Genomic DNA, 26869 nt, shown 5'->3' on the forward strand with positions numbered 1-26869 from the left:
TGGATTCTCTCCCTGGGAAGGAACCTGTGCACCATGTGCTCCATAGGGATGAGATTCATAGTGTTCACATCAAGCAGGTTGCCATATGCTTCACCTCTCTCTTCAGCTGCCTCCATTTTCTTTTCAGTCAGCCACATCTAGATTTCTATGGTAGACCACATTAAGCTGCACACTTAAAAATCAATTAGCAGTATAACAAGTGTCCACGATAAGGTAAACTAATACTACATAACCAAATGACACTGTATGAGTGGCTATATGGCTGTTAAATCCATTTAATATGAAGAGGATCCCTCAGAAACCTGATGGCGTTCTTTTGAACCCCTACATCACCTTTTGGATCTTTCAATTGGATACAACTGAGCCCAAAGGGCTGAATACGTATGTCCATTGGGGCTGTTTCTTCTGACAGGTGGATTAGAGCGGAAATATTGGTCAGCTGTTTCCGGTTATGTAGGGGTTCAAAAGAACGCCATCGCCATTTTGCAGGGTAAGAGAGAAGGCACACACAGACACTGTGGCTAGGAAGCTGGTAAGCCAGGAGCATTTTTTGAAATAAGATGAATGAGGAAGCGTAGTTGTGATTTAGAGGTTGACTCCTTTCTTTTCTTCTTTAACAGATTTGATGATACTCCCCCTTGACAAAGCATAGCGAAACAGGCACCTGTCGGGGTGCATGAGCTCACAAATGAGTACAGATAAGTGCTGTGTGCTTAGTAAACCGTTATGAAAGGAACTAAGAAGTTGCAATTAGATATATCTTTAAAAACTATTTAAAAAAGAAAAAAAGATATAGGTAGGTGGGGGACGAGCCTATGATTAAAATACATACACGAGCAAAGATTCACCGGAGAGTGAAATAAAAACAGCCGTGTTAGTCATATGAGATTCCACCCCGCATAGTCAATTCACCAGGCTGACTCGTCTAAAATCCTCTGCTATCCTAGAAATCAGCAGTAGAGTTTCCCAAGTCCATCTTAATAATGGCTTATGGACTTTTAGGAAATCATCCAAACCTTTTTTAAACCCTATGTTCGGTCCTCTGACAGCCTTGCACTAGTTTATAATGTGATTCTAAAATGTGTGTAATGCTTTTACTGTTATTCTCATTTCTAAGGACTTTCACTGCTGCAGTTTCCTCTGCAAAGATATGTGAGCAAGACATTGTGTGTAATGTAGTTCACAGGCAATGCAACCACACTTGTCTGTCTGTATAAGAACGGTTACCACTGGTTGTGAGGCTGCCCAGACCTCTTTTCTCGTTCAGTCAAGCTTGGCTCCTGTGTCTATGTGCTATCATTTCCTGGTCAGTCTTACTATCTCTGTCCTGAGAGGTCAGCCAGGTATGACCTTTCCCTCCAATTGAGAGCCATCTTCTAGGACCGATGGCAGGCTCTATCCCCATTGGTCTTTATCTGCTCCTCCCTGAGCCTGTGTGAGCCTTCAACTCCTCTTTGTCCCTTCAGCCATGAGGCATTCACCATCTTGCTACAGATATGAGGCATTCACCATCTTGCTTCAGACAGCTCTGTTCTGCTGAAACTCCCTGCAATAAACTTGGTTTTTTACCTTGAAAATATCTCCTCCCTAATGAGATATTGCACATCTCACCCAGCTCTGAGATATTTCTATCTGCTCAACTGTTTCTCACCTCCAACCACTGAAACAGCTGTCAGAATTACGGAGTCTCTGTGCCCTGGGGCAGCACTTCTGAACATCTGACTGTGAGTAAATTATCTGTGATTTATTCAAATAAAGGATACTTCAGAAAAATATTAGAGACTTCAGGTGTGCTTGGTGTGCCAAGATATCATAGACTTTACGGTAACAAGTCTATGAGAGGCTTGAACACCCTAAGCTACATGCTTTTGCCACATGCTCTGGCAACAAATTCCAATGTCAAGGCCTCAGTGTCCCCTACGGCCCAGCAATGGCTCCTCATCTTGCTCATTAGCCTCTACAGGGACATCTAGCAAATCTGACCTGGTTGGGGGGGGGGGGGTCCACCAGTAACTTTTCATGCTCTTCCACCCCTGAAGAAGCTCCTGGCTGGTGCCTATACTATTCTCTTGCCCTCAGGCCTGCTGAACAGAGAGTAAATTCTAGTCTGTGCAATGACCAAGCACACTTGTTGGTTTGTATCTGACTGGTCACTATTGTGAGAGAACAGGCATGTGTATAACAGTTCCTTTCCCTCCTCATGTATATTTCTCACATATTTGTATATAATTTTTCCCTTCCCTCATCTGTAATTGTATATGTTGTTTTAAATATGTAAATAGGAAGCAGCTGTTTGTGCATCTTCTTAAGCCTTCAGCCATAGATACAACAAGACGTTGAGGAGATAGTATGAAAGAACAATTCAGATAAGTGTTTATTGATTTCTTGAAAAAATTGATAAAAATTGCCACTGATGGACATTGGTGTAGGTTGCACCTTTTCAATTGGTATATACAAAGCTGGTTTGGTACACATTTTTTGAAAAATTATACTAGTCTGTTAGCACTTATTAGGTGTTTTATCACGTATAAGACTAGCAACCCGATGAAAGAAGTGCTGCACCACTAAGCAACAGAAATTTCCTGTGTACTCTGTATAGTGGGAATATCTGAGGGTGCTCTAAATAAAATATCATATAGAATTATATTCAATCAACTATACAGTATGTGGCAATTTTATGTAATTGAATCCAAAATAGGTTTCTTATATCCTGGTTTTAGTAGAGGGTTGTGGGCAGGCAGCATGCTGAACAGAGAATAAACTATAGTCTGGTCACTGCCTAGGCATACCACCTAGTTGGTACCAAACTGGTGGCTAGTGTGAGACAACACAACTTTACTTTGATGAGCTGTACGCAGTCTGCCAAATGGGTATGGGTCTGCAGAATGAAGGGGGTATATAGGGCTGGGCTCCTGCTGCAAGCTGTTAGGCATAGAGAGTGAAATGCTTGGAGTGGGTCAAAGGTGGCTAACATCTGCTCCACTCTTCCTGGGGGAACCAGTGGAAATGTCTACCTAGCATCTTTGTCAAGGGACACCTGTGATGGGAACTTGGTTCCAGGCTCTAGCATGAAGCTAGACTGGGGGTTCAGCATGCTAATTTGCCACAAATGGTTATGTCACATACCATCCAGCCCCATTAAACCCAACTATCCCGCAGCCCAACATCCATTGGTAGCATTGGTATAGGATTATGCACAGATTGTGAATCCTCAGGAGACATATGGTTACAGAGTGCAATGGTGATGTAGGTGGGCAGTCAGCCCTATACTGTGACCCACAATGCTGCTTTTCTAAATTGCTTTGTCTTCTCATGTTCAGGTTACTGTAGTTACATAAGAGCAGAATGGCATTGGTCAGTTCAGCTGGGCAGGGCCGTGCCAACGCGGTAAGCGAGGTAAGTGTGGCAGGGGGGCGCCGTCCTCTGGGGGGCACCCCGCCGCGCCATGCTTGCCTTGCCCTACCGCTCCCATGTCCCAACTGCCCGCCTTCTTCTCCCCCTAACAAAATCTCTTTTAAATTTACCTCCATCTGGCTGGCAGGGCAGTGAACAGCGCAACGTCAGTGAAGGAGGCGGTGCTCCCGATGTCTCTACTAGTCTTCCCTTCGCTCAATGTCCCGCCTTCTTCTGACGTCAAGGAAATGACGTCAGAAGAAGGCGGGACATTGAGTGAAGGGAAGACTAGTAGAGACGTCGGGAGCGCCACCTCCTTCACTGACACTGCGCCATTCGCTGCTCTGCCAGCCGGACAGAGGTAAATTTAAAAGAGATTTTGTTGGGGGGAGAAGAGGGCGGGCAGTTGGGACATGGGAGCGGGAGGGCAGGGGAGAGAGGACAGCGATCATCTTCATGGGGGGGATGGCGCGCGCTCCAACCGCTTGTCTGAGGGGGGGCAGCACCCGATCCCCTGGGGGGGCGGCGGCACTCGATCCCTTGCAGGGGGGCGCCACAGACCCTTGGCACGGCCCTGCAGCTGGGCACCCTCCCCCAAATTCCCCAGAGGGACACTGACTGTGTTCTAGCTGTAGGGCATCTGTGAGTGGGGGCCTTTCCTGAGCTGAGACAATAGGCCAGATATTCCCCTACCATGTCCTGATGGAACCCTCGGCTCTCAGGTGGTGAGGAGATGCCCAGGGAATCTGTATGAGAGATATATGTAGACAGGACCTTACTACTGTAGAGTTTATTCTGCCTTTCATCATGTCCTCTCACCATTTTTCCAAGCCTTTTTTCAATATCTATCTTCTAATGATGAGGCAAGTGGATCTTTCACTGAAGCTATAATAACTGTTTTACCAAAGCCTGGTAAATTCCACTATGTACATGTGTAGATGCTTCTTATGATGCTTTCCTATGCTTTAATGGAGCTCTTTTCTGTCTTTATTTTAGCCTATACACTGCTGCTGGTCAATTAAGGGGTGTTTTACAAAGGGCAGTAGTGTTTTGACTGTGCGCTAAACACTAGAGGTGCCCATAGGAATATATGGGCATCTCTAGAGTTTAGTGAGCACTTATTTTTAGCATGCACTAAAAATGCTAACGTGTCTTTGTAAAAGGCCCATTTATAGGCAGATGATCGAAAGCCCTGCACTGTTCCAAACAGCACTCTAAAAATAGCGCTGAAACAGCATGGGGCATTACCGCCCCTATGACCAGAAATAATAGCATGCAAATTTATGCGCGCTATTATCTCTGATCATAGAATGAAGTGCAGCAGGATTGTGCCTGAGCATGTGCTCAGGCACATTCTTCCCACACTTGTTTGACAGGTCTGGGCTGTCAAAACCCCAGACCTGTCAAACAGAGGGGCTAGAGATCCATAGAATCACCAGAACCCAAACAGCATGGCCCTGGTGGCCTAGTACCCCCACCCCAAGCGACACTGGGCCTGGAGGTCCGGCAGAACTCCAGTCTCCCCAACCTCCCTGACATAAGTTCAGGGGGTCTGGAGATCCAGTGGGTCTCCAGCCCCCCTAACATCCCCTAGCATCCCCTCTAATAGAGCCCTGGTGGCCCAATGGGCAACAAGTTAAACCCCCCCCAGGCTAGAGATCCGGTGGGTCTCCAGTCCCTCTAACTCCCCCTAGCATCCCCTCAAACAGAACCCTTGTGGCCCAGTGGACCACGAGTCAACCTCCCCTGATCTGGTGGTCTAGCAGCCCTCATCTCCAACCCTCTACCTTTGTTGGAGGAAGGAGGTGGCTTCCCTCCTCTTCTATCGGTGCTGCGTTGAAAATGGTTGCTCCCAGCCTTGCCCTGTGCATTCTGGGATGTGCTGGGCAGGGCTTCACACCATATAAGGGAGGGAGGCCACCTCCCTCCTTCAACGAAGATATGGGGTTGGGAAGAGGGTCACTAGATCACCAGGTTGGGGGGGGGATTGATTTGCGGCACATGGGCCTCCAGGGCTCTATTTGAGGGGATCCTAGGGGGTGTTAGAGGGGCTTGAGACCCACTGGATCTCTAGCCCCCCTGAACTTGTGTCAGGGGGGTCGGGGGGGCTGGACCTCCACCGGACCTTCAGCCAGTGGTGTGCTGGTAAATTTTTAACAACAGGCTCTCTCCCCAGTCCACCTCGGCGCCCCCCCTGTCCACCTCTGCACCCTCCCGCCCACCTCTGCGCCCCCCCCAAAATTGCAGAGCTGGCTATAGCCGGGGGGGGGGGGGGGGGGGTGAGGCAATGCATTACTCTCTCCAGGAAAAAAAAATTAAATGATCCCAGGTTCCAATCTAATTCATATTTAATATGGGATAAAATGCCATAAATAAGTAAATAAATATAAACTTTTAACATTCAGCACCTGATCTCAAAGTGGACATATTCCAGACACTATAATGAAAATAAAATTATTTTTTTCTACCTTTGTTGTCTGGTGACTTTGTTTCTCTGATCATGCTGGTCTAGTATCTGATTCTGCTGCTCTCTATCTGTTCCCTTGACTCTGTTTCCAGGGCTTCCTTTCCATTTATTTCTTTTCTTTCCTCCTTTCTTCTTCATTTCTGGTCTTCCGCAGACTTGACTGTCCAGTGGATCTAGCTTCTTCCTATTTTCTCCATCCATGTACAGTTTCTCTCCTCAATTCCTTTTTCCTCATCTAATCTCCTTCCTCTATCTTCCCTCCATGTCCAGCATTTCTTCTCTCTCCCTTCCCTCCCCTCCATCCATGTCCAGAATTTCTCTTGCTCTCCCCTCCATCCATGTCCTGAAACTCTCTTGTCTCTCCTGCCCCCCTCTACCCATCCATGCCCAGCAAGTCTCTCCCCTGCCCCCCCTCTACCCATCCATACCCAGCAAGTCTCTCCCCTGCCCCCTCTCCCCATCCATGCCCAGCAAGTCTCTCCCCTGCCCCCCTATCCCCATCCATGCCCAGCAAGTCTCTCCCCTGCCCCCCTCTCTCCATCCATGCCCAGCAAGTCTCTCCCCTGCCCCCCTCTCCCCATCCATGCCCAGCAAATCTCTCCCCTGCCCCCCTCTCCCCAGCCATACCCAGTGATTCTCCTCCCTCCCCTGCCCTTCTCTCCTGCTCCCAAACATGTCCAACGAACAATGTCCTTCGCCCCCACCCTTCCCTCCCGCTCCCATCTGTCTTTTTTAATTACCTCCGTCGAAGCACATGCTATTTAAAGCCCTGCTGCGTGCTGGCCGTCTCTCCAGGCTTCCCCTGCTTGCTTCGGTGATATTCGCGCCCTTAGTCCCGCCTTCGCGGAAAAAGGAAATGACGTCAGAATGACATCAGAAGGCGGGACTAAGGGCACAAACATCACCGAAGCAAGCAAGGGAAGCCTGGAGATACGGCCAGCACGCAGCAGGGCTTTAAATAGCATGCGCTTCGACGGAGGTAATTAAAAAAGACAGATGGGAGTGGGAGGGGAGGGTGGGGGCGAAGGACATCGTTGGACAAGTTTTGGGAGCTGCAGGGGCGGTAAGCATGGCCTGTGATGGCGCCCTCCTACCATGCTTACCTCCCCTAATGGAGCCGGCTCACCCCCAACAACAACGGGCTCGCAAGAGCTGTCAAAATTGAACAAGCGGCTCTTGCGAGCCGGACAGAGCCGGCTCCAGCACACCACTGCCTCCAGCTCCCATGTCGCTGGGGGAGGTTGAGTTGGGGTTCCTTCTACTGCAGGGGGGGAGCTGCTGCATTGGGGGAAATCAGGGGCCTGCTAGCATGCAAATGCATGCTGGACAGGGCTCACCATTCCTCCCCAATGGTCTGCAATCCCTAACACCAGCTCCAAGCTGGCGTAGGGTTTGCCGCAGACAGCGCATCAATGTTTGGTGTGCTGCTCGCTGATCATTGGGGAGGAATACATTTAGCATGCATTTGCATGCTACTTGTGCTAAAAGCTCTGTTTTGCATGCATTTGCATGCTAGTTGCGTTCAGAGCCTGCAAGCGCATTGTTTCACGTGCTCGGGGGCTCTGATCACGGGGTGGTAGCAAACGCAGGTGCTAGTATGGCGCTAACAGCCTCTAGCACCTGCGTTTGCTTCTGATCATTGGCCTATTAGAGTGGTCTAGAAAGTTTTGGAAATAAATAAATAAATGACCTCCTAAATTTAGCATACTTAACCAACCAGAGTGCTCCTTTCCACAGCTACTGAAACACCCAGAAAATAATTCCAAATGTTTACAGGTCCATTGGCATTTGATAAGAATTGTGGAGCCCAGGTGTAGGTATACAGAATGCCAGGTGAGTAGTCTACTCTTCCTCATGTTTGCTTTAACTTGATAAGAGACATTGACTCAGGTGACATCAGTTTCTTTCTGGATATATTTTCTTCATTGTACTGTGACGTCTTCTTAGTGCCAGTGGCATAGCGAGATTCACAATTCTAGGTGGGTCTGAGCCCAAAGTGGATGGGCAACTTTTTTCCCCACCCCTTCCCCTGTGTCTTGTCCCCCCTCCCTCCCAGTGCGGCAGTGGCCAAGGACAGTGCCTCTGACTGCAGTGTAGGGGGAGTGTTCTGGCTGCTGAAGTACCTCCTTTGCTGCTGGGACATAGGGATCCCCCAACAGCCATAGCAAGAGTGCTGTAATTTTGGGTGGCCTGAGGTCAAAGTGGGTAGACCCAGGCCCACACGTGGCTATGCCACAGCTTAGTGACAAATGCCAGAACAGAAATTTGCTGTATTGGAGAAATCATTGTCAAGAGAGATAATACAACTATATTTGTATTGTTTGCAAATCCCATTTCAATTGTGTAACTGAAAATTGTAATCATTATGATTTTTTTAAACAAAGATGGAGCAGCCAATGGAATGAAAAGTGAGGTTTCCTTTAAAATAACCCATATTACCCGGTGGGAATCAGGGGCGTAGCCAGACACCCAATTTTGGGTGGGCCTGGGCCCAAGATGGGTGGGCAGAAGTACTCCGCAAGTGATTTGGTCTCTCCCTCTCTCACCTGCATGCCATATGGTCCCTCAAACATCAGCACCTCCCCTGCATACCTTTTAAATAGCAGATTTTCACTGACAGCGAGCAGCAACTAATACACACTGCTCATGTTGGCCTCACAGCCTTCCCTCTGATGTAACTTCCTGCATAGGCGGGAATACATCAGCGGGAAGGCTGTGGGGCTGGTGCGAGCAGTATGTATCAGTCGCTGCTCACTGCAGGCATCTGGTATTTACAAGATATGCAGGAGGGACAGTTGTTGGGAGTTTTCGGCTGGTGGGGCTTGGGGAATCCCTGCCAGCCACATCATAGATGTGCTGCTATTGGGTGGGCCTGAGCCCAAAATGGGTGGCCATGGGCCCACCCGAGCCCACCCTTGGCTACGCCACTGGTGGGAATAAAAAAAAAATTGATCTGAACTTTCAGAAATATTCACAGTTCATTGACTTCATACATAATAAAACTCCAGTATCTGTCCATCTTTCACACTATGGGGCTCATTTTCAAAACAGAAAAACATCCAAAAAGCAGCATAAAGTGGCATTTGGATGTTTTATTTCTCAATCGTCCAAATCACTATTTTTGAAACACATTTTAAAGATGTTTTTCTATGCAGCTCACCTGTAGGGCATCAAAATCACAAGGGGGCATTGTGTGTGTGCGAGGGTGGGGGCGGGGGGGATTTGGATGTTCCCAAAAGTTGGACATATTTCTGTCATAATGGAACAAAACAAAAATGTCCATGGCTACAATTTAGATGTTTTGGACTAGATCTGTTTTTATCATGACTAAGTCAGAAAAAGGTGACCTAAATGACCAGATGATCACTGGAGAGATTAAGGTATGACCTGCCCTTACTCCCTCAGTTGTCACTGACCCCTCCCACCTCCAAAGATGTGCATACCAGGCTCTATGACAGCATCAGATGTTAAGGCCAGTCCTATTAGAACAGCAAGCAGATCCCTGGAGAAGCCTAGTGGTAAGTACAGTGTAGTGCACTGTAGAGAAGGGGACACAGGCCCATATCCCACTCTAACTGCTATAGTTGTGGTGGAAAGTGTGAGCCCACCAAAAACCCACTATACCTACCAATGTTCCAATTAAGTGGAGCGTATGAGCGATTACTCATACATTTTAGGAGCATTGCTTACAGATTTTACATGGTTGCTCACAAAACCTTTTTTGTGCTATATACAGAAATGCATTGCTAATACTGGCACTCAAAAATTAAAACGTGTTGTTCACATGAAATAAATTTGCACACACCAGGCTACTCCTTAGAGGAAACATTGGTACCCACATATGGGTGACATCTACTGCCATAAGGGCTATTGTAGTGGTGTACAGTTGGATACAGTAGGTTTTTGGTGGGTTTTGGAGGGCTTACCATACAATATAAGGGGTTAATGGTTAGATGTGTACATGGGACCTTTTATGTCAAGTCTACTGGAGTGCCCCCTAGAGTGCACCACTGCTCTGTTGGGATGTCTGTGTGGTCAGTCTACTAAGGATGTTGGCTCTTCCTACATCCCAATGGCTTAACGTTGTGCATTTTTCACGTGGACTTTTTTTTTTTCCAAAAATGGTCCAAAAAGATATACACATTGAGTACAAAAACGTATGGCAAATGTTCATTTTCAAAACAAAAATATAGACATTTTTTTATTTGAAAATGGCCATTGTTCACTACTGGATTGTTTGATGTTTTCTGCAAAATGTACAAAGTCGGATTTAGACATCTTATCGAGAATGCCCCTCCACATCCCATAAAAACAGAGTCTAGTGTTATAAATTCTTGAAAAAAAAATATCTGGGAGTATAATTTTTAGAGTATTTTCTTGTTATAACATATATTGTGTTAAACTATAAACCAGAATATTATTCAAATTCCTAATATATATATTTTTTTAAAAGTGATTGTGATGTGTTCAGAAACTTAAATGTGAGAATTTTAAATGTGTGAAACACATTTCCAGTCGCTTGCATCCATCATTGCACATCGGACTTCCCTATTAATCTGTCCAATAACATCCAAAATGATCACTTCGACAAAAACCAGAAAGCTGTTGTATGACTAATCTGTATAGGACATCCATGCAATGTAAACTAGCAGATCTCTCCTCCTTATATTGTCACCTTCAGGAGCCCTTCCACCAAAACATATGATCCAACATTTTCCCATCTCGGATCCAAGTTTCACCACGTCAGTGGCTTCTTCAGGGGATAAAGCAAGCAGAGCACTTCAGCAGTTCAAGATGGCACCATCTTGAAATACTAAAACGCTCTGCTTGCTTTAATCCATGAAGAAGCCACTGTAGTGGTAAAACTTGGATCCAAGTCGTGAATTTGGATTAATTGTTGGCTCATATGTTTTGATGGAAGCATGAACAGCCAGTGTCTATCAACAGAAGGGCTCCTGAAGATGATAATATAAGAGATCTGCTATTTTACAATGCATGGACGTCCTATACAGATAAGCCATACAACAGCTTTTTTGACTTGTTAAGACATTTGTCTAAATGATCATTTTGAACATTATTGGACTGATTTATAGGGAAGCCCGATGTGCGATGATACATACAAGTGGCTTGTAATGTGCTTTACACATTTAAAATAGTCACATATACGTTTCTGAGCACATCACAATCACTTTTTAAAAAAATATTTTAGGAATTTGAACAATATTCTGGTTTATTGTCATAAATTCTTACCAACCAATCAGATTTTGATTCAAGCAAACACCTTACAGCTAGGAAATGAAAGCCACATTTTTGTTTTTCTACAAGTTGCTGAAATTAAAACTGGGGGGGGGGGGGGGGGGGTGAATGGACTGACTGAGGCTGAGGGTGTTTGCTAGAAGACAGTTCTGTGATGATTGATACACAGTGGGAGGGAGGTGCTGGGAAGCATGGTGGATAGATAATTGAGTATTTAGAAGGGAGAGAAAGCACTAAGGATTGAGTAGACATACATAACACTCAACAAACACACATTCAAAGTAAAGAATGCCTTTGGAAATTTTGTGTAGGCCACAAAGTACACCTATCACTCTTGAAAGGGATTATAGCTTGAAATGTTCAAACTATCAAATCCTGGCATTTATGACATTCTTCCAGTTCATTATAAGAGAATTCCACTCTATAGCAATATAGATAAGGCTGAATTTTGAACACAAGCATGTTGGCATTCATATGTACAACAGTGAATGAGAGAAGGGACAAGGTAAAAGAAAACAGTATTACACAAGTGATTTACCTTTATATAATTTCTAGAGCTCTATGGAACAGGTAAAATGCATTGTGTCTATTTTGTTACAAAAAGTTAGACATTTGGATTTTTGCCCATAAATGGGCACGCCAGTTCAAACTAAGTATTCTCTTCTATATACAGGAAACAGATACAGTCGAGTTGACGGATGTACCTAAATAGCTTTCAAAATCACAGTTCATTAATGTAATTTCCTTTTTTCCAAAGAAACAGATTGGAGGGAAACCCAGCCATGGAGGTGAACTAGATGGCTTTCAAAACTTCTATTTCAGACAAGGCTGTCAAAGAAGGACCAGAAACAAAGTAAGAACGTGGCATAAGATTTCTGACATCACTAAACACTACTGTGGCTCCCCAGTGCATGGGTCCCAGTCCACTGAATCTGTCAGTCCCAGCAAGGAGATCCCATGCCCCTGTGATCTTTCCATCAAGAAACCACACCACGGAAAACATATCTAGAGATCCCAAAGCTCAGGTAAACAAACACAAAATCCAGGGCACCTTAGGGGGACATGGGTCCTTTGCAGAGACATCATTTATATAAATGTTTGTTAAGTCAGTAGGGAACAAAAAGCAGGGCCATGTATGAAAAACACTCACTGGTAGGGCTGGCCTTGATGAAATCATAGCCCTCGTTGTTAAATACTTCATTAGGAGTCTCAGGCACATTGGCAAATTTGTACAAACCCATATATATAATGGAAGTCTACCATTTCTTATCATTTTATGGAGAAATGTATCAGAATTCATACAATGCTCCAAGCATGGGTTATTGTTTCAGTGAATGTTCTGGTTTGCATATTTAAAAAAAACATTGTGGTGGACTTTAAAAAGTGTTAGTGACTTATGGTCAACCTACCTCAAAAGAGAGTTGTCTAAGAGTTAGCAGTGTACATCTGACATTGTGCCACTACACTGGGCAATATACCAATGCACAATTTTAATTATAAATGCGTTTTAAATATTCAGAAATAAGTACATAATTTTAAATTTGCATCTTTTTTGCAGAATATTTCAAATTTAGATGTGAAGTCTTCTGATTTTCAAACATTAATATATAAGAGAACAAATGGGCATACCCATAAAAAAAGACATCATATGGATTTATTATGTGCCTTTTCCATATTCATGCTCCAGGTGAGTTATTTCAAATGGCCTCACATTCTAAGTTATACCCAAGGCAATGGAGGGTGACCTGACTTGCTCAAGATCATAATGAGTGGTACTGGATTTGAACCCTGGTTCTCAACCTACTACTCTAACTACTGGGCTACTCATCCATGCCAAACCTGAAATGAACTGCTTTTGCTGAATAGTATCTACGGGTGGCATACAGTTCATATAGATTGACTCTGTAGATGAGTTAAGAATGAAGTAAGGATACTCAAAGTGTATTGGAGCAGACAGTGGTATAGAGAAAGAAAGACAAACGCTACTTAGTTGGAGTTATTTTGATTTTGATCAAAAATTTTGGAGATAGGAAAACTCTTAGAAAATGTGAAACAAAGAGCTGCCAATTCTTCAAGCATGGCTAAGAAATTTCTGAACATCTGAATTACCGGTAACTTGAGGAAGTTCAATTTTAATATGTAGATGCTGTAATATTTTAATTGTGACTTGCTAGTAACTGACTACTAGTCATTTGTAATCCACAGAAAACCTATTAGGTATTTAGAGAAATGTGAGTTATGCACTGTGGGGGGCTTTTACAAAGCGGCAATAAGCCCAATGCAGGCTTACCACTCTCTAATCTGGAACTACTGTCAGCCCAACGCTGCTGCCGGTGGTAGTTCCAGCTGGAGCGTGCACCATTTCCGATGCTCTGAAAAAAAAATTCTGCAGTGCAGCACTAACCCAGCTGCCTGGTTACCGCCAGGTTACCGTGGGAGCCCTTACCGCCACCTCAGTGGGTGGCAGTAAGGGCTCCCACCACATAGCCATACGGTAAGGGCCTTTGGGAGGGGGGAATTTTATCTGCTGCGGTAAAAAGGGCTTGGTACGTGGGGAAAAATGGCCCCCGCCACTACAGCAGGGCCCTTTTTCCTGCAGCTTAGTAAAAGAACCAGTGTATTGTTAACAACACATATTGCTATAGAATTAATGTTAATTAGGTTAGGGCTCTTCAGCTTGAAAAAGAGATGGATGAGGGGAGAAATGATTGAGGTGGTGTAGAATCCTGAGTGGTGTAGAATAAATAGAAGAAAATTGATTTTTTTACTGGTTCCAAAAGTACAAAGACTAGGGGACACTCAAGGAAGTTACATGGAAATACTTTTAAAACAAATAGGAATAGTTAAGCTCTGGAACTCTTTGCCAGAGGATGTTGTAACAGCGATTTGTGCATCTGGGTTTAAAAAAGGTTTGGACAAGTTCCTGGAGGAAAAGTCCATAGTTTGCTATTGAAACAGACATGGAAAAGCAACTGCTTGTTTCTAGGATTGGTAGCATGGAATGTTGCTACTAATTGGGTTTCTGCCAGATACTTGTGACCTGTCTTGGCCACTGTTTGGAAACAGGATATGCGGCTAGATAGACCATTGGTCTGACCCAGTATGGCTACTCTTATGTTCTTAACACATATCACCAATGAGAACACTTTTGGTGTTATAAGTTACAGTGTCCCCCAGTAGTGTTACTGAAATGATTGTTTTCTTTGTAATAACTGTTCTGTTGTTGTATGCATTTATCTTCAATCTTCACTAACATTAGCCTAGTGATTTATAGAATGTAGTCTCTGTTTTATAGGCTGCTCATAAAGGGCTCCTTTCACGGAGCTGCGGAAAAAGGGGGCCTGCGCTGGTGTCGGTGCATTTTTTTGATGCGCGCTGAGGCCCCCTTTTATTGCAGCGGGTAAAAGGCAGGTCTTTCTTTTTTTCAGGAAATGACCATGCAGCGAGTGAAGCACTTGTCGCACCACCATCGTGGGGGGAGGGTAAGGGCTCCCACGCTAACCCAGCGGTAACCAGGCAGCATGTAGCACTGCCCAATTACCGCCTGGTACACACCTGCGCTACAAAAATTAAAATATTTTTGCAGCGCAGGATATGACGCGAGCTGGGGGAGGAAACTACCACTGGGCTGCTGCGGTACTTCCCCTTTAGCGAGCAGTAAGTCCACGTTAGGCTTACCACCGTTTTATAAAAGGGCCCCTAAGCAATTATGCTAAATCAGCAACACAAAGACAATGATCCCCATAAAAATATTTTTTTAGCACTAGAAATGGCATGCACTAGGATTGGGAACTACTGCTGGGCTGCTGCAGTAGCCCAGCAGTTCTTCTGGTTTAGCAAACAGTAAGCCCATGTTGGGTTTACTACTGCTTATTAAAAGACCCCCTTAGTGAGTTATGTATGTAAATCTTACTTAATGCCAATTAGTGCTCATAATTGCTTGTTAGCATCCAATTAGCAGCACTAATTAGCTAGTTAGCCAAAGTTACATGCATTGTTATAGAACACGCTTTGATTTCCATGTAGAAATTAAGGCACCATATATAGAATTCCGGGGAATGTACTATGTACCATTCCATATGGAATTTGCATATTAATCTTATACTGCAAGATGATGTACAATTCAGATACACACTCCCCCTCCCCTCCCCTCCCCCGATGTTCAAAACCAAGAACAGCACCAAGCTGGTTAAATAGTACTTAGCTGATGATATTCAGCAGAAGATACCCAGATGTCTCCTGCTGAATATTGCCAGTTAGCATCTTAGCAGATAGCCAGTTATATCGTGCAATATAACTGGCTATCCACTGATTTTGGGCGCATTGCTGGCCACATTTCACTGCGTGAGTAGCAGGCCTATCTTTGCTTGGTTCCAACTTAACTTGCCAGCACTGAATATTGGCTTGGCTGGTTAAGTTGGAACTGGCCAAAAATAAACCAGATTTTCAATGCTGGTCATCGGAAACGGTCCGGTATTGAAAATCTGGGCTCAGCACTAACCGCAGGAGGCCGCCGGCTACCTCCTGTGGTCTGAATATTGGCCCCACTGTTTTAAATGTTAATATTTTTTGTTTTTATCTGCCCTTTTATGTTATTATACCGGTTTGTATTTTTTTCATACAGACCCCTGACAGCGCAAATTCTGAAACAGGGCCCATGTCGGGTCTCACAATAAAGATTCATTTGCTATCCCATCTCTGGAGGCTCTTAATGCTGTTTTTTCCTGTTGTCTTGTATTGCGTGCTTTGGTTTCCTACTCTTTGTATATACATACAAGGTTCTTGTGTTTGTGTTCATAGATACAATTGCCGAAGCGCAGAAAACAAATCAGAGAAAATATTTTTGTCGTTCATCACATAATTAAACAATGAAATTTGTTGTTGGAGGGTGTAGTAAAAGCAGTCAGTGTAACTGGGGTAAAAAGATGTTTGGTTAAGCTCATAGAAGAAAGTACATAAACTAATAGTAAGGAAGACTTAGGGAAATCCACTGTTTATGCCTAAAGATAAGCACCATTCAATCTATGTAGTTTTGGGATTAGCCACTTTAAGAACAGGATACTGGACTTAATGGACCTCAATCTGCATTTAGATATGGAATGATGCAAAAGTTGTTGAATTTAGTTCTTTTTTATAGAACCTGGACTATCTGTGTTTACAATCTATAACCACTCATAAATAGTAGGATTGCCAAATAGTATCCAGATTCTCCCAACAGGATTGTAGCCTGGCTTTTCCTAGGGAATCCAATGGGATTTTAACAAAAATCCTTCACAAAAGACTTGATATCGAAAATGCATTAGAATAACCAAAATGTTTTCATCAATCTGGTTACTTTATTTCACATCATTGTTATTGAACGTTTTTATCTTGTTCTATTCTTATGCACCTGTTACGAATTATTCACTTTATCCCTTCTATTCATTCGTTACTTAATTTTTGCATCTAATTTCTGTGATATTTTCATTTATTGTCATTGTAGTACCTATCTGTATTATTACTCCGTTAATGGTGATCACCATTGCGGCATAATGTAAGCCACATTGAGCCTGAAAATAGGTGGGAAAATGTGGGATACAAGTGCAGCAAATAAATAAATAAATAAATAAATAAAATCAGAACCACAAGTCCCTGCATGCAATGCGGTAAGGCCAGGACTGGATCAACCCTGTTGGGCAAATCTGGATCTAGTTGGCAACAATAATTGAAAGTCATCAGTTGGATTTAATATCCTGGACTTGTTCCAAGACAAATGTTAATAATATTTCTATCTCTGATTGCAATTGGTCAGAGAATCTATACTCAGATCATTTGTTACTCCAATTTAATTTGAATTGGAACCAGTTTTCTACAAAAACAAAAGTAAGCCCAGATTACAATGTGAAAGCAGGGGCTTGATTGATGAGGAAAAATTTGGGGGGAAATTTAATCTAGAGTGGTTTATGAGGATTTGCAAATGTTTTTAGCTAAATGGAACATACATAGTGGAGACATTCTAGATAAAATTGCTCATTTACGTAAGAGGACTAAAATAGAAGAAATGGTTTGATGGAGATTTAGTTAGACTGAAGCAGACTTGTAGACATCTGGAATGGGCCTGGCAAAAGGATAGATCACTTAAGAATAAGATCAAATGGCGAGATGTAATTCATGGTTATAAATTATTATTAAAAACTAAAAGGGATTATTTTTCTAAAATTATAGGATCTACCCTTCCAGATGCTAAAATCTTGTTTCGAGTATTAAATTCGGTTTTAGATATACAACAAGTAAAGACTCATACATCAGGCAACATACGAAAGGCCTCTCAATTAGCAGAGTTTTTTTTAGAAATAAAATGATGGTTATTTGATCTTAATTTATTAATTCAGTGCCTAGTACTTATGAAGTTTTGTGTCTACTTCATGGTAATCAGATGGGACAATTCTACCATTTAATCAAGGTAGTCCAGTGGATAAAATTTGGTCTGATTTTAATGTGTTCTCTTGGAAAGTATTTAATGATTTCTTTCAAAAGTATAGACATTCCTATTGCTGTCTAGATGTATGTATGTCCCCCAAATGTCATGAAATCAACCCCGCTGAACTTTAGGCTTCAATTATTTGAATGGGTTCAGTTGCAGCTGAACTTGGGAAGGTTTCCAGTAGAATTGGGGGAGATTATAATAATGCCTATTCCTAAAGAAAAAAATGTATTTCATTCAGTGGTTTCAAATTACGGACTGGTGGCATCTCTACCAATGTTCACTAAGCTAATGGCTTAGTTGCTTTTCAATTGACAGAATTTTTGGATAAGTATAATGTTTTACATTTTTCTCGGTCAGGATTCCATTCAATGTTTAGCACAGACAGTGGTGGGATCACTGATTAATAACATCTAATTTCTATTAAGTGAGGGGAAACAATCTTTTCTATTGCAGTTCGATATCTCATGTGCTTTTGATCTTCTAGACCATGACAGTTGATACTGGATGTACTGATAGAGTCTATAGTTGGTTTCAAGGTTTCTTAACTAGAAGATCATATAGAGTTAAGATGAATGATGGGTTTTCTGAAAGTTAGAAAAATCCCTGTGGGGTCGCTCAGGGATCACATTTATCTCTGATTCTTTTTAATGTATTTTTACACTCATTGGGATTTGAATTTCAGAAAAATGGGTACATAACTTACATATATGCAGATACTATTTCTATTCTAATTTATATTGGTTTTTGGTCAGAATCAGATTTGTTTGAGGTACAAAAGGGATTAGATTTAATAGAAGATTGGATGATTGAACACAAACTGAAATTAAACTCAGATAAAATGAAATTTGTATGCTTTTGCATATCCATCAATTTTGACACCCTCAATGTTAACAGTTAAACAGAAAGACTACACATAATCACCTTGTATTACACTTTTAGGAATTCATCTAGACTTTGTTAACATTAGAATTACAAGTAAACTCGTTAATTAGGAAATCTTTTTTTCTTTTTAGGAAATTATGACATACGTAAATATTTTAAAGAAGATCAGTTTTAAATATTGGTACAATCAATCATTTTGAACCAACTGGATTACTCTAATGTTTATCTGGGATGCTCTAAACAGTTACTTAAAAAGCTCCAAACTATTCAAAACATGGCACTTTGTTTAATATTTTCTTTGCAAAAAATTTGACAGATTATCTTACTTTTATGTCAACTTGCACTGGTTGCCGATAAACACGAGAATTTTATTTAAGTTGTCATGTTTTTATATAAGATTTTATATGGCTTAGTTCCTTCATACTTTCTTCATCACTTTAAGGTTACAATCAGTAGTAGGAATTTTAGGAAAGGACATAATCATTTCTTTTCTGTTCCATCTCCTAAAGGTATTGCATGGCTAAAAAGTTTTGAATGCCAGCTTGTTTTTCAGGCTGTGAGATCAGGAAAAGATATTTCAACCATATTAAGATCTTCTACTGCATATCTGGAATTTCGTCAAAATATGAAAACACTCTTATTTAGTAAATATGTTTTAAACCCTACATAATATAATTTCTTGTTTTATATTCATATAATTTTAATGAGATTTATGTAAGCCTTCTGTAATTTCTGAGGGGCCTTTTACAAAGGCGCGTAAGGGCCTTACTCACGTGCAGCACACATCAAATCAGCATTACTGCCCAGCTACTGTGTGCGCCTGGTGGTAATTCCAAGTTTGGCATGCGCCAAAAACACGCGGTAGAAAATAATTTTCTATTTTCTACCAGCAGGGGCATTAATCAGCAGATGGTGCACACTGAATGGTTACCGCGCGGGTAACATGTGAGCCCTTACCGCTAAGTCAATGGGTGTCATTAAGGGCTCAGGCCATAAATAGATGGGTGCTGGTTTTCATTTTTCTGCACATCTATTTCCCAGCCCCCAAAAAACCTTTTTCAAGACACGATGGAGAAATTGTCCTGCGTGCTTCCAATACACATGCCCACTCTATCGCAGGCCACTTTTTGGTATGCCTTTTTGTAAAAGGGCACCTAAGTCATTGTAGTTCCTGGTTATAACTAGTCTCTTGTATGTTTGGACCGTTCTAAACTGGAAGGCTTGAGTGGGTAATAGTAGGTCTTGTTATTATTATTATCATTTGGTCTAATCCCGCATAGTAATACTTATTTTGGGTGGGATCCAGTTGCACGGTGCTTCTTTCTGCATGAGAAATTTTAAAAGAGTAGATCATGTTTGGAATCATTGATGAATTCTGTTGAATTTCTACACAAAATGGTGTAATGTATTATATATCACTTTAGAAAATATGGTTTCATGTTTAGGATATATATGTCTATGGTCTGATCTATTTTTCAACTTCTAGTCTTCATTAACTAAAAAGAAGCCACAGCTGAGAACTATGAAGTTTGTTGGCTGATGCAATGGTAATTTGCCAGTAAGTAACGCTCTAATTACCCGCACATTCTCTTGGTTGTTAGTAGAGATGCTAGACAATTTCACAGGATTTGCCTTCTCCTAGCGTTTAGTTCCTAGCCTTAATTGTCATTAAACACTTTTGTCTTTTAGTCAAGAACTAGCAGTCTGATAGATAAAAAATTATCACACCCAGTAAGAAAGACCCTCTACACTTTTCCTGAAATTCCATAGGATATCATAGTACATTAGCCTTTCAACACAATATTAAATTGCAAAGAAGTAATAATATAAATGAACAATAATCTATAAAGGTTGTCTGAGGGGAAACAATTTAAGCATCTTACCCAGACAAAGAGGGTTAAATAACTTTGCTCTTCACCTCTGTTATTACAAATTCAAAGTCAAGAAAGTTTTTTATTTTTGTTAACTTATTCCAGCTTACTTAAGGGCCCTGTTTACTAAGCCATGCTGTAGGCGCGCAAACTTTTTAGTGCATGCTAAAAATTAGTGCGCACTGATAGAGAAACCCATAAATTCCTATGGGTGTCTTTAGCATTAGCATGCACTTAAAAGTTAGTATGCCTTCAGCGCAGCTTAGTAAACAGGGCCCTAAATATTCTAAAGCTGTGTCTCTTAAGACACAGCCACAGAGAAGACTAATATCCTTGAGTAAATTCCCACTGCATCTCCTTGTGATCCTAGGTAAGTCACTTTGGGGTCCTTTTACAAAGCCACAGTAAAAAGTAGCCTGTGGTGGCGTGGGCATGTCTTTTAGATGCTTGCTGGGCCATTTTTCACCATGGCTAGGAAAAAGACAATTTTTTAATGGGTCAGTAAATGGGCCTGCACTAATATTACAACTAGCGTGCACCTATTTATGGACTGAGGCCTTTCTGCTACCCATTGACCTAGTGGTACCCATGTGGTAACCATACAGTGCACGCCAACATGGGCACGATGTTGGTTACCACTGGGAACACCCCTCAGTAGAAAATAGAAAATTATTTTCTACCGTGGGATTTGGAGAGTGCTAAAATCAAAATTACTGCTGGGCACACGCGCTACCCCAGTGGCAGTGCTGATTGGGCATACACTACTCATGCTCTAGCCCTCCTGCACCTTTGTAAAAAGACCACCTAACCCTCCATTGCCCCAGGTAGAAAAACATAAATTGTGAGCCCACCAAGGACAGGGAAAGTACCTGAATATAATGTGTACAGCACTGCATATGTCTAGTAGCTCTACAGAAATGATTAGTAATAGTAGTAGTAAATTAATCTGAGTCTTCCTTTCTGTGGAAAATAATATCTACAAATATAGTAAAATCTCACAGTAATGTAAAATTTTAGAGCCTTTGCTTATATGATTCATTGAGAGGCCACAAAGTTGATCATATTCCTCACCACTTTACTGTGCTTTTTTTTTTATCATCCTTTTATCTTTTTTGATAGGAAAATGCTATGGGAGTGAGGGAAAGGGGAGGACCTCAGGCAGAAAGGGAAGGGACAGTAGTAGTGATGAGGCCAGTGACGGTACACTTTCTACAGGAAGATCCATCAAACACCTGAGGGCAACTAGGAAGTGCTTTCTTAAGCCAGTCTGTTTTAAATCTGAAATAAATTGTATCAAGACAGTGCCTTCTGAATTTCACCTAAACAACAAAGATCACGCCATATTTGGGCTCAACCTGATCTCAACTGACTAGTCCAGGAATAGGCAATTCAGGTCCTCAAGTGCCACAAAAATATCCCCTCTTAATCTGTATACATACACACACTCAATACCTGGGTTCTCAATGCTAAAATAGTTGCACAATCTTCACATATATCATATATACGCAACTGTGTAAGAATACAAGAATACATTTATACAAAATCTTTATTATGTTCTGCCAACAGTTACAGAATCTCCACTCTCTACTACACACTACCACTCATCAACACACCATGCATCCTATCATACCTAAAATCATGAATTCCCAGAATCACCAGAGTGTGGACAAACTTGTTTAATTGCTCCATATATTCCTGAATCCAGCTGACTATGGACCAAGGCCACCACTGTAGCATACAACTCCCATCACACCAAGACCCTAAACGAGTCATGTTTTGCAACATATGTGTCATCAGGGGTCTTTAATCGGCACATCGGGCTGTGGAGAACTTAATGCAGTTTCCATATCATGGCGTCCAGGTGCCCAAAATGCCAGGAATATATGGAGCAATTAAACAAGTTTGTCCACATTCTTTGGTGATTCTGGGAATTCATGGCTATCAGCTGAAAATGTGGAGTCCCTTGGCAAGAAATGGAGTTATTTAAGTACTGAAGTCAAAATCTGATTTTGGACTGGGTGATATAACCATTGGAATACGGGTTGTACAGCTTTGGTGACCGTGCCAGAATTGAGGAGTTGACGCAGCTGTTCGGCTTTCAGTGAGCAGAGGACCGCTATATGTATAATTGGACTAGAAATTGGGGTGACAGTCCAGATGTACATGGGACAAACTGTATCATTCAGTAGTTATGATTTTAGGTTTGATAGGATGCATGGTGTGTTGATGAGTGGTAGTGTGTAGTAGAGAGTGAGGAGCATGAGTAAGAGTGAGTGGATAATTATGATATAACTATTATTAAAGATTATGTGATTGTTGGCAGAACATAATAAAGATTTTATATTGATGCACTCTTAATCTGTATGAGATGTATCTGCATGCATTCCCTCTATTGTATGCAAATGCATATCATACATATCCATTGTGGACATCCTGAAACCCCTATCAGCTTGTGGCACCTGTGGACTACAGTTACCTACTTATGGACCAGCCAGACATACATTTGCATCAAATAACATATGAATTCCATATGTTTGAAAGCACACTGCCAGCCCACAAAGAGAGAGAGAGAGAGTACATTATAAATATAATAAAAATACCTTAATGCTACAATTTTTTAAAAAGCCAAGTTGAATGGTGCCTACTAATCCTCAGCTTCCATGTGATTCTTGTATATAAACATGTATGCTGCATTGGTGAGGAGGTTATGTCTGCTACATTCATGTGTACTTTTATAAGAATCTGTTTTGTAATGTTCTTTTCTCATCTGTGTGTCAAAATAATCATATAAAATATGTCCAACTATAGTAGCTCAGAAAAATCTCATGATAAATTAACAAGTTTGACAAAATATTCCATTAAATCATGATTAGTCATCTTTCCCCTCCCTAGGGCTTATTGGTTTCTTTGGTTAGCATGCTTCACTGTACCAGATGTATATTTACAAGTGATGAGGTCTGTGGTGAGCTGTAAAGCTCCCCTGCTATAATATTTCCTTAGCATAAATACTGGTTTTTATGGTTAAACATAAAGCTATATTAAAGCTGGTGAAATCTGTCTCTCTTTCTCCACAAATCAATTGCTGGCACTGAAGAATCCCAAGGCAATGAGTTAAGCATCATGAGTTTCACAAGTCCTCAGCTCCAGGCAGCAGCTCCCGCCCTCCCCTTTTCCCCCAAGTTAGTACAGAAGAAATGCAAACTGTTTCCTCAGAGACTGGCGACACTGTCAGGTGACATGGACTGTGAGAACTGAAGGTCAAAAAATAGCAGTACTTTCTCACACCAGAAGAGAAAACAAGTAAGACATGAGGGAGCTCGCATTGTCTTCATCAATGAGATGGAAAACTATAGTGCAGGAGGTTGAATTGGGTGAGCTCTTGGTTCTGCTGTCACTACAAACACTTCTCTACATTTAGAAATACCTGTAGGATGGGATAAGGGCAAAAATTATTTTTATTTTTCTAAAAAATATATATTTTCACAAACTAGACTCTTCCATGGGCACATAGTTAGGTAAAAAGGGCCCTGTACAGATGTCAAGTAGGTTAGTCTGTGCAACTGTTAAGATAGGTAAGTCTGTGCAAGTGTCAAGGGGCATTTGAAGTGACTATACTAAACTGCGTGAGCCACTTGAATACCTACGCCTGCTTAGCAGGGAGCTAGGGGGACAGTATTGGTGTGGGTGGTTGTATGGTGGTGGCGGAGGTGGAAGAGGTGGTTGGTGAATGATTTTCACAGGTGTCCCTTGCAGCCCGCTGCTTAGGCTGTGGAAGGGAGTGGAGCTGCAGGAATCAGACATATAGCGGGTCAAAGTCTGGTTGAGGGCCGGCACAGCATGAGCCAGGTTTGGTTTGTCCAGGACAATGACTCTAACGATCTGCTGGCACTGTACAAGTGTTTCTGGGATAGGCTGCGATGGCACCAATGCAGTCTGGAGCACCTCCTGTTGCTGTTGCTGCTGCTGCTGCTGCATGTTAGGATGCGTGTTGAGCTGCATTCCATTCTCTGGCCCCAGGGTGGAGTTGTGCTGGTACGTTTGAAGCCTGTTGTGAATTGACACCTAGTTTAGAAACAGTCAAAGAAGCATTAAATGTTACAAAACTTTTTCCCATCTGCTAAGCCTGGCTGCCCTGCACACCTACCCCCCCCCCCCCCCCCCCCCACCGTCTCCTGGGTATGAACTGTACCCTGACCTTTCCCAGGAAAATGTTCCTCTTTCCTCCTTATTTCAGACTTGGCAAGACTTTAATCTCCAACTAAATTAACTACTGGAACCTACAACACTTCTGAAACCAAAACTGAAAATGAAACTGGTCCTGCCTCCTGAACAGCCCTCATCCGATCAAAAAGAGCTCCCCTATAGGACCCACCTGTCGGTGGCAGCTCCCCTCCTCAATCCACCTCTGGCGGCAGCCGCCCTCCTGGGCCCAGCTTATCCTTTGTGGCTAGTGGGGGCAGAAGTGATCCCTACTTGCTTCAGCCCATGCCTGCTCCTACCTCAAGATGGCCTTTGGGACTTCCAGCAGCAGTCTCACGAGACTGCCACTGGAGATCACAGCAGACATTTTGAAATTGGAACTGGCACGGGAAGGAGTGACTGAGTGGGGTGGGTTCTGGAGTGGGGCTGCCACCAGTGGGTGGGTTGAGGAGGCGGACTCTTTTTGGTCAGTGAGGAGGAGGGAGAAAGTTGGGGCTGTGTAGCATAATTTCAGTTCCAGCCGAAAATGCCTGTGCATTTTCAGCATAAACTGAAACAAGTCCAAACACTGATTTTCAGCCTGTTTTGGCACCCAAGCTAAAAGTGAAATCAAAATTTGGTAAGCCTCTAGTCTCAGAACTTTTCAAGAACTCTAGTGCTCTCATTTATCTGCAAGTATTTCTGATACAAATTACTAGACATTAAGAATGCATAACTGTTTGTATAATTTTGCATATATTTTAAAACTATTTTTGCTTAAGGTATTAGAAATAAAATTCTTTATACCAACATTGTTCTTTTTTTCTTAATTATGATTTCTTACAGGTAGCTTTATGTCTGAAACTAATATCATTTGCATATCTGTAACATGCAAGAGCTTTTACCAGGAAGGGGTAGAGAAATTGGGATAATTCAGTTGTCCACTGAAACAACAAAAATTACTTTTCTTCCTTTTAAATAGTACTTTTCGGGGAGTAATTCTATATGGAGCGGCCTAGATTTAGTAAGAATGCTCATGAATGCCGATATTCTAGTCATTTACCTGTGTATGTGGACACATAAACGTATAAATGACTACTTTCTGGTTATATGCTATTCTGTAAGTCCGAGCCAATGTTTAATGGCACATACTTAACAGAGTTTAAGAAACACATGGCAAAGTACGCATTTATACATATACCCTCGATATTCAGCTGACAGTGGTCAGAGTTTTTTTTAAACGCTGATTATCGCTGGCTAAATTATTCCCCAATATTCAGTGCCAGGCCATGATCAGGCACCAGTACTGAATAACGGGGGATAATTCTGGGCAAGCTAAGTGCCAGAACTTATGCGAGCCTGTATGATATTTAGCCAGAGTCCACATAAGAGTTATGGCTGAATATCAGGCCAGGACCCACATCATTTTTTAAAGTTTCCCAGAGCCCCCTCATGCCTCCTCCTTCTTCCCTCCCCAGCCCTTACCAATAAGAAGCCCCCCTGGAACCCCCCAATCCTACAGGTAGGCCTCCAACCCCTCCCCTGGCCTACTTGTATCTCTGGTGGTCCAGCGATGGACATTGGGGGCAGGAGCTCAGTCTCCTCTCTCCTGCTTCTTGTTGCTGCAATCCAAAATGACTGCTGTGACCTCTCGCAAGCTGACACAAGAGGTTGCGGCAGCCATTTTGGAAAAGCACCGAAAGGGGCAGGAGCGAGGGGGCTGTGCTCCTGCCTCCAACAACCACCACTGGAACACCAGGGATACAGGTAGGCCTGGGAGGGTCTACCTGGACAGCTGGGGGGGCAGGGGGCATTCCAGGGGGCTTCTTATTGGTGAGGGGGAAGGAAGGAGGGGGCATTGCCAGGGGCAGGGAGCTGTATTTTTTGAGCTAAGCAGCCTTATTTAGGACAGATTTTGAGCTATTCTAAATTAAGCTGCTTACCTTTGCGGGTGCTGGCACCCGTATAACCTTGGGCTCCTCCCCAGTGCAGCCCCCTGCACCGCCTCTGACCTTCCCAGTTTTGTTTGGGGAGTCTGTGGAGATATTGCGTGGCATTCTTCAGTTAAGTGCCACTGAATATCCCCACTTAGGTAGTGAGAACTGATTTAAGCAGGTAGGAGAGGCTCCTCCCTGCTTTAATCACTTTGAATATCAGCCCGATAGATTATAAAATGCTACAATCTGCATATATTCTTCAACAATCTAGGCAAACACATTTTCACCAACTCTATGGCTGATGTAGCCCAAGACATCAAGGTTATGTTTTGCTTATGAGGACTTACTGTTTTGCATTGAGTGCAGCTGCTCTTTGCTGCTCTCCCCCCCCCCCCCCCCCCCCACACACACACATAGG

The 26869-nt window shown here is 42.6% G+C and overlaps 1 protein-coding gene across 1 annotated transcript in view; it reads right to left on the reverse strand.

Annotated features, from left to right (window-relative positions):
- Positions 1-23944: 23944 nt before the first annotated feature.
- IQSEC3 (IQ motif and Sec7 domain 3) overlaps positions 23945-26869 on the reverse strand; it is a 192972-nt gene continuing 190047 nt past the window's right edge. The window contains exon 12 of the mRNA XM_030214368.1: positions 23945-24397. Within this exon, the coding sequence (XP_030070228.1) occupies positions 23945-24397 (453 nt within the window). The remainder of the gene's footprint in view (positions 24398-26869) is intronic.

This window comes from Microcaecilia unicolor, chromosome 9 (genome assembly GCF_901765095.1).
Source record: "Microcaecilia unicolor chromosome 9, aMicUni1.1, whole genome shotgun sequence".
Taxonomy (NCBI): Eukaryota; Metazoa; Chordata; class Amphibia; order Gymnophiona; family Siphonopidae; genus Microcaecilia; species Microcaecilia unicolor.